This window comes from Gopherus evgoodei, chromosome 4 (assembly GCF_007399415.2).
Source record: "Gopherus evgoodei ecotype Sinaloan lineage chromosome 4, rGopEvg1_v1.p, whole genome shotgun sequence".
Taxonomy (NCBI): domain Eukaryota; kingdom Metazoa; phylum Chordata; order Testudines; family Testudinidae; genus Gopherus; species Gopherus evgoodei.
The window spans coordinates 47,068,744-47,077,972 of NC_044325.1; the positions used below are offsets into that span (position 1 = coordinate 47,068,744).

The following is a 9,229-nucleotide window of genomic DNA, read 5'->3' on the forward strand; positions in this document are numbered from 1 at the left end:
AGGAATTATGGTGGTGATTCTCACTTATGCAGAGTGTCTGTTAGTGTTAGGTGATTTAGGGCTAAATTCTTACTTAGTCCTTAGCTCTAACAGAGTGGTGGGACTTCAGGGACAAATTCTGGCTTGGTTTTCCAAGGCAGTATGGCTGGGGGAGTAAGTTTCAGCAGAGCTTCAGGGGCTGAGTAGAGGTTCCTTGAGCCATTCTTCTTGTGCAGGAAATGGGGAGAGATGGGGAAATTGGGGGTACTGAACTCAGCAGAATTATTTTGTTGCTGGTCCAAAAATAAACAATATCTGCTAAAGGAGAACTTAGCCCACCATGCCCCCCAGAATACTTTCCTGTATCACCTTGGGGGTAATGGATGCCACTGGGTATCTTAGCTAGTCTCTCTGTCTACCATTCAGTGGCATTCTAAGTAATCATTTGTCTTGTCTCCTGCATGAGTAGGCTGATTCCTGAATCTCCCCCAATGCATCTGGAAAAGAAAGTAAAGCTTTTAGTAAGATTAAATTTAGTGTATCCCTACAACAGGGAGGCCTGCCCCTTTTAGGGCCTGTTGCCAGCCTGCACTGTTCCCTTATCAGCCCCAGCTGGGAAAAGGTCAGGTGATGTCAGAGGAGAGCTGCAGGAGGGAGGTTGGCTCCTGTGTCAGGCCCTGAAGCAGAGAGAGTCACAAAAGGAAAGGTCTTTGGGACCTGCAACCTGGGTTTGTCAGGGAACTAATTTTCTTTTGTGTTTGAATTAATAAACCATGTCTTGAAGGAAGGCCTTGAAAGAGACTTGGTTGTGGCTCGTGACTAATCTGCTAGCCCTCCTTGGGCTGGGAGAGGCATGCCAGCAGCCTTCAATTCCTCTTTCAGTCTACTTCTAGTGAAAATGTATTCCTTAAACCCTTTCAGTTGTGAAATATGTGCTGATCAATTTCTTGGTCAATCACATGAAAATAATTCTAGCTCACCTATAAAAATGCAAGATGGAATTCTTACTAAAAAAGGATTCTATTAGTATCTCATTCGATTTTCCATTATGTCTTACCCAAAACAGATAGACTCTCTGGCTATACAGTGGAGAAAATGCCCCATGCTATTAATAAAAGAAAACTGATTTTGCCACATTTTTTCTCAAAAGATCAAATTGTGTATCGGGAAGACTGAAGAATGCTATCATAAAGAGTCAAGCTATAACACAAAAAATCTCAATCACAACTAAAGTAATTTTTAAGGTTCTGACCAATGATTAGACTGGCCATATTTGATATTATGCAACCGACTGCTGCATAACCTCTACTATTGTCTTCTTCATAAACCAGATGTTTTAAGGGCCTTTCATATAGACTGATAACAGTGCTTATGTAAAAGTAACTGAGTGTTGTAATTGTCAGATCACAAAGAAAGTAGTACTTTGGAAATAGAGCGATGAGAACATGGAAAAACTTGCTTAGTGAAAGAGCTCTTTTTCTGTTTATTTAATTAATTAAAAATGGCAAAGCAAAAGCACTCCAAAAATGGAGGGCTTAATTAGAGCTATTTGTTACTTTAAAATATGCTTATTCCTACCCTGATTCAGTCTTGTGGGACTCCCCGCTGCTACATTCACCTAACTGGGTGCAGGCATAGTTGAAAATAGCAGATGGTGTGGAAGGTGCTGGTTTAAGTCTTAAGCATTCTGTCACCCAGTGAGTTCACATTTTTGTTTTTTCATGAGGGAGTGGATGGCTCAGGTCACTGGTTATGATTAGATTGTCATCTCTGAACTGTTGGTTCACATCCAGCCTAGGTTATTAGGAAATTTAAAGCTGATGGCCTACTATGTGAAATGAATTGGTAGGATCTGTCAATTTCCTAGTGGCTAAAAGCAATCACAATTGGTTCCAATCACTGCCCTCACTGGCAGTTTCAGAAGAGAAGCCAAGGAGTGAATGGGCATGGAGACTGAATTGCCTTCTCATCCCTAAAGATAGATTCTTCAGAACAAGTTTGAGGTCTGTTGGTGGATAAGGAATTCTTTTGCAGCTGTTGCTTTACTTGTTCTGTGCCTAAATAATGGCTGCTAGTATCCACCCAGAGCCATCAGTCCAGTACCTCTTACAAACTAAATAAATTCCATTTTGAAGCAGAAAAGTTTGCAACCTTGTATGCCATCAGGATTCACATTTCTCAGCCTTTTGCCAAGGCACTTCAACAGAGAGTTAGAAGTGGGGACCTGATGTTTCTAATATAACAAATAAAACACTTTTTTGGTGACAGGGCATAGTATAGATGGATAGCCTTCATACATAATCAATTAACAGTAAAAGACAAAATGAATATATTGTTTAATTTTTAGTTAACCTTGAGCACAGACCACATTGCAGTGAGTGGCTAATAGGATATGTAAGGACATGTAGCACATTACCGCCCATGGCTGAAATCTTTGCTCACACAAGTAGTTCTTACTGACATAGGACTAGATTGCGCACAGTTGCATTGCCCCACGAATAGTCCAAAGAACAAATTCTGACTCCGTGTCATAGTTCCTCTCTTTCCTACTTGTTCTGAGGAAAGAATAAGTTACTTCATCCTTCGTCATAAAGCAGTTTCCTCCCTGCTGTACATCCAACCAGTTACTGGGGGCTACAAGCTGGGAAATTGGAGCCAGGGCTCCTTCTGGGCCATGTTGCTCTCTGCTCTTTCACTCACCACCCTTGCTCTCTTCCCCACAGCCTGAATCACTGTCTGAACAGCTGAGCACAAGAATAAGGAGGGTCTTACTTTCCTGTGGGGCTGAGTAACAGCTGTGACAAACTAGCCCATTAGCACTTCTATTGAAGTCGGTGCCCTTTCCCCCATTTGAGCCTCTTAACAAAAGTATCTACTTGATACATCATGCTGCTTTTTATCAAATGCATTGCAATTGTATCTGGATGACATCTCATATACCAGTTACAACATGAAATTCTTTTCACCAGAATACTTAAATATCTTTTAGTGAAATAATTGTAATAACCTTGGCAATGACAATAATTGAACTAACTTTACTTTGGGGAAAGATCAACAATAGCAAAGCGCAAACTAAATGAATTCAAAGCTCTGCTTCAAAATTTGCGGTACACTATGGCCCAGAATTATTAATATGATTCAATTTAGCCCTAATTCATTTTTAAAATGCTCTGTTCACTGGGAAAGCTTCCTATTAGAAGAAATTTAAATCTGATTAAAGATTTAGACTGTATTAACATATGTTTTCCTTCCAAGTTTCATGTTGCAGGGAGTTAGTACGGTTGCCTTTTATCTTTAGGCATCAGAGTTCAAATTCTGCCTTGCTGTCACAAGTGAAAACCTACAGCCTGACCTTGCAACCCGTGGACCCAAGGGTATTGTTTTAATTTGGATTCAATTCAGAATCCTCATTTGTCTCTACTCCGAAGAGTTTACACTGCAAAGAAACTAATGCAAGGTCTACTTTTTTTTACGGTTCTTGGGGCAGGAGACAGAACCTTCTTGGGGACTGATCCAAGACTTTGAAACTCACTTCCACAGAAATGAAGAATTACCACAAACTTCATCACTTTTTGTTCCAAGTGCAAAATGCAGTTCCTTTCCCTAGCATTCAAATTATTAGAAGCTCATAATAAATCACACACAAGAAAACAAAACTACACAAGCTAGTTTCTCCTCCAGGGAGAGGAATGGAGAAGGAACCCCTTGCAAGTCACATTGCCTAATGCAGGGGTCGGCAGCCTTTCAGAAGTGCTGTGCCGAGTCTTCATTCATTCACTCTGATTTAAGGTTTTGCGTGCCAGTCATACATTTTAACATTTTTTAGAAGGTCACTTTCTATAAGTCTATAATATATAACTAAACTATTGTTGTATGTAAAGTAAATAAGGTTTTTAAAATGTTTAAGAAATTTCATTTAAAATTAAACTAAAATGCAGAGACCCCCAGACCAGTGGCCAGGACCTGGGCAGTGTGAGTGCCACTGAAAATCAGTTCGCGTGCTGCTTTTGGCATGCGTGCCATAGGTTGGCTACCCCTGGCCTAATGCATCAAGGGAAGATGCTCAAATACCACAATGATGGTGTGGAAGAAGGGAAAGAATTGACAAGAATTTGTAGGGGATCTTAATGCACGTCAGTTTGTTAACAAGAGTTAGGCCAGCTGTAACCCTAATGACGTGAGACTTGTAGAAGTGAGGATTGTGTGAGGCGAGCAGAAAAGAACTGTGTGAGAAGTTATTATGACCTTGCACTGATAATTAATTCTGTAGGCTGGCGCCCAGAAGCTGAGAAAAATAAGATAGCAGGATAGCCTATGCATAAACAAAATGCATCTGTTGCTCATCATGTCTGTAATATTCCTTGCTATTGTCTGTAACAAAGGTATAAATGCTTGCTGTAATTGTTTACCTGTGGAGAGACCTGTCCGGGACTGGGGCAACCCAGTGTCCTAGGGCACTCCCTCCCTCAATATTGCTTGAGAAATAATAAAGTATTTGATTTTGCTGCACCCAAACTCAAAGCGAGAACAGAGTTTTCTCCGACAATGGGTGTGGTATAAGAACATGAAGAGAACAGAACAGTGCCTGAATATTACTGCAGATGTTGGAAATCAAACTAGTTAAAACCAATGCAAACCTCTAATGCAGACACATTTAAACCATTTTAATGCTTGCTTTAAATCAGTTTAGCTTCATTCAGTAATTTACTGACAACAGCTAAACAAATTTAAGAAAGTTAAACTGGTTTGAGTGTGGGGGGTTAATTAGGGCTATGCACCAATTTAACTAGATGGAATTAACAGTTGCACTAGTTTAACTAAACTGATTTTATATCCTGATAGGCAGCCTGAGACACTGGCAGAACTATGTGAGAGAAACTAGGTAATATAGGCCCGATGTTCAGCAGTGATAAGCACCAACAACTGGAATTGGAGTACCTGAAAGATGACAATGGGGCTCTGCCCCCACCCCCGCCCATGCTGGCTCCATTCACTTATCGGGGTATGGAGGCAAGGAAAGGATTTGGGCTGGTTGGTTGGTGTTGGCTGGTGTTTTTTGCTTAATCTTCAGCTCGGTTTAATCTGTTTCCATACTAGGGGCGGGGAGGGGGGAACTATTTGTCATTTGTACTTCAACAAAACAAGGATGTTAAGGTCAAACCTCACTCCTGACACATTTCCTTTGAGGGAGGGCGGTGGGCTGGAAGACATTCTTGGGAGTGCAAGGAGACGTAGTTGGCTGGGGTTGAGCTTGGTTCCAGTTTGAGGGAACAGAGGGGTTCCAGCTTGATCGGGGAGTGCCAAAAGAATCCAATCCTCCCCCACTTCACAGAGGGAAGAGAAGATGCGTGGAGCGATTCCTCTGTGCGTCCTTCTGCACGCCAGCTCTGTGCTGTGCCGCGCTGAGGAGCCCCGGGGGAACTACACTTGGTGCGAAGGCTCTGGCGCCTGCTACAGTGTCCACCTCGCCCAAGTGTCCTTTGGCAGAGCCCAGGAGGCCTGCGCTGTGCACGGGGGAGCGCTGAGCACTGCCAGCGGGGAGGCAGAGGTGCGGGCCATCCTCGCCCTGCTGAGAGTGGTTGCAGCCGAGCCCGGCTCCTGGGTGTTCTGGCTCGGGCTGGTCCGGAGACAGCAGCAATGCACCCAGATGGAATGGCCGCTGCGGGGCTTCTCCTGGCTGGCGGGCCCCCAGCAGGCACAGGGAGAGCCCAAGGAACTGGACAAGTGGGTGAAAGAGCCGAGCAGGTCGTGCCTTACCCGGCGGTGCGCTGGGCTGCAGGTCACTGCGGGGCGCCAGGACCTGGAGCCCTGGGGTTGGAAGGAGCGGACCTGCAAGGGCAACACCACCCAAGGCTATGTGTGTAAGTACCAGTACAACGGCACCTGCCCCGCTCCGCGCCCCCAGGGCGCCCGCAGCCTCCTCTACTCACTCCCTTACCAGCTGCATAGCGCCGCCCTGGACTTCAGCCCCCCGGGCACTGAGCTCGTGGTGGCTTGCGCCGGGCCCCAGGGAGACGTGCGGCTGCTCTGCGAGCTGGGGCGGGGCGGCTACAACTGGACGGGCGCTGGGGAGCAGCTGTGCCCTTGCCCCTCCGGGTACCAGAGCCCCAGCACTGGAGCCTGCATGGAGCCCGAAGACTGCACCAGCGCCCAGGGCGCTTTCCTCTGCGTGTGCGCCCGGGGCTTCCTCCTGGGGGCCGACAAGAAATCCTGTGTGCGCCCCGGGCACATCGGGGGCTCGGCCACAGCAGCACCCGACCCGACCCTGTCTGCGGGGGGGACTGTCGCCAGCAGCAGCTCGGGTGCGCCTTCCCCCCCCTCCAGCCCTCAGCCAAGCACTGCTGGGGAGGTACAGTCCTCCTCCTCCTCCCCCACGTATGTCTTCATCCTGGTCGCCCTCGCTGTGGTGACGGTGGTGATCCTGGTCGGGGCCGTGCTGGTGGTCTTCAAACTCTGCTTCACTAAGAGCCCCTCCTCAGCCAGCGGGGCCGGCAAGGAGCCAGCTCCAGCAGCAGCCCCAGAGAGTGATCCAGAGGCCACCACCACCAGTTCCGAGAATTCCCTGGAGGCCCAGGGAGACACGGCAGAGAGATTGCAGGGCGAGCCCAGCCCGGAGGAGGAAGCTCCACCCGGGAATTAGGAACCTCTAGGGCACCATGGAAGCTTAATTTGAAATGAACCAGCCGTGACTTTCCTTTCGTGTGAGTGGCCCCAGGCTGAGCTGGCAGTTCCCACTCATTTGGAGGGAGGCTTCTTCGTGTCAAGGAAGAAGAATTTGGAGAAGAAGGATTTGGCGATGTTTCAATGAAACCTTGAAAATCCCATCGCCTGGTTTTGTTGTTTTTTTAAACCATATTCATGCAAATTGCCACGCTTGGCAGACGTGCCCATGACAATGCATTGACAAAGGAAGGGTCTGGTCTCTGCAACACAGGGCTTGATGTGGCCTTTAATGCATTTATGCTTTATGGCCAAAATGGCCAGACTTGGGTGCTGAAAGTTAGGCATCTAAGCGGCTTGTTTTCAAGGGTTCTGAGCATCTGCAGCTTCTGGTAATTCCCTGGGAGTTTTTAATCACATTCTGAAAAGAAGGTCAGGTATTTAGGTGCCTACTTAAATAAAATATAGAGGATGGGGCCTGAGTTTTAGAAGTGCTGATCACCAGCTCCTGTTGACTTCAACTGGAGTTGTGGGTTCTTAGCATCTCTTGGCAGCAACCAAATTTGAAAATGTGGCTCAAAGGTGCCTTACAAGTGTAAATTATCCCTTGATGTAGAATATTGAGTGGTACTTGGGGGGCTTTAATTTTATTTTTAATTGTTGTTTGAACATTTGGAATTATACACGTCCATAATTTTGGAGGAAACTCAGATCCAAACACTGCTTAGCCAGACATTTTTTTTTAATGTTAAGTTCATTGCTGTATTTGGAAATCATTACATTGCAGATGGGGAGATAGGCTAATGAGGAATTACTTTTATATCAGTCCATGGAAGAAAAATAAAAGATGCTTTAGAACCTAAATCACTGTTTAGTTTGCTTCTTCATACAATATGCAGTTTTGTATTGTAGTTGAGCAACAAATATTCTGCACAAATGATTGCACAACTCCATCTTTCTATTAAAGTGTTTAGATTAAGGCAGTTTGATGCAAAACTTCCTGAGTGCAAATAAGCCATCCCCATGATATCCAGAGTTGCACAACCAGAATGTTGCCAAATTTCTCAGGTTATAACAGTGGGCATGAGTCCAAGTATAGCCCAAATTCTTCTCTCCTTCGTCACATGAGTTTGATGTATTGATTTCAATGGGTTTCCCCTGTGAGTAAAGAATGGAAGGTTTGCCCTCTGTGCGTCCTTCCTAGGTGATGCAATCCCTTTGTTTGTGATTTCCTTTCAGAAGTCCCATAAATCATTTATCAGTCTGGGCACACAACTTACTTTCTTTGCAATTCAGAATGCTGATACTCCCTTTCAATTATGGCATTGTTGATTCTCAGTTAGGATATTAATGGTAAGTATTGATTTGAAGTCTTCTGAGTGCGATCAGAGATAGGTAAACTGGATCACCACCAAATCTGTTCCACAGAAAACTTTGCTTCATTTAAAAGATGCAAGAGCTTGAAAATGTCTGTTTCTTAAACATTTCCCATATTTTTACCCTATTCAGACCTGGCCTTTTTTCCCTATTTCCCTTTGACCCCCTCTTTCCCTAATTTTGAGGATTTGGCTTCAGAAACAAGTAAATTCCTAGACCTTTTTCATGCAAAGATAGCTTTGAAAATGTACACCAACGTAAAGTGATGCTATGTATAAATATCTCCTGTCTGTGTGTTCCATTCTATGCATCCGAACAAGTGAGCTGTAGCTCACAAAAGCTCATGCTGAAATAAATTTGTTACTCTCTAAGGTGCCACAGTTACTCCTGTTCTTTTTGCTATGCGTAAAGTTTGCCACAGTGGATTTTTTCCTAAGATCATGACATATTTAGAGTACCTCTACCTCAACCTCCACCTACCTAGTTTTTGTAACCTGTGAAAAGGGTCCTTTTGATTTTGGCAGGGGAATCGCAGCCCAATTCATATTTGTGTGGTACAGTTGCTGCACCAACCTTTGCTGACGGCACTAGGTCCACCGTAAGCTCCTTCCAAGCTGGCTACTTGTTCTAATGCAGCGGTTCTCAAACTGTGTGTCGGTACCCCAAAGTGGGTCACAATCCCATTTTAATGGGTCATCAGGGCAGGCTTAGACTTGCTGGGGCCCAGATCTGAATCCTGAGCCCCACTATGTGGGGCTGAAGCCAAAGCCTGAGGGCTTCAGCTCTGGGCAGCACGGCTCAGGTTACAGGCCCTATGCTTGGGGCTGAAGCCCTTGGGCTTTGCCCCTCCCCTGCCCGGGGTGGTGGGCTTGGGCTTTGTCTCCCCCCTCCACAGGGCAATGGAGGTTGGGTGGGCTCAGGATTCGGTTCCCCGCTTTCTGGGGTTGTATAGTAATTTCTGTTGTCAGAAGGGGGGTCGCAGTGCAATGAAATTTGAGAACTCCTGTTCGAAAAGATGATGTCACGGGGTGCACTCACTGCTGGGATGCCTCCTTCTGGCTGCTCTGGGTATTAGCTCTTTCCATGTTCAGTGGCCCTTCTGTTGCTTGTTCACACACCATGCTGCCCCCCGACTGAGGCTACTCTCTCTTCATGGCTTAGCCCTCCAACTAGGTCAATATGTCCCCCTTTTGGGGGCATCACAGTCTCTCCC

General features: G+C 45.7%; 1 protein-coding gene across 1 annotated transcript; it reads left to right on the forward strand.

The window, feature by feature from the left end:
* The first annotated feature begins 5,177 nt into the window (after positions 1-5,177).
* On the forward strand, positions 5,178-8,359 carry CLEC14A (C-type lectin domain containing 14A). The gene has a single exon (XM_030559225.1). The coding sequence runs from the start codon at positions 5,324-5,326 to the stop codon at positions 6,617-6,619; it is 1,296 nt and encodes a 431-aa protein (XP_030415085.1). The 5' UTR covers positions 5,178-5,323; the 3' UTR covers positions 6,620-8,359.
* The last annotated feature ends 870 nt before the right edge of the window (positions 8,360-9,229 follow it).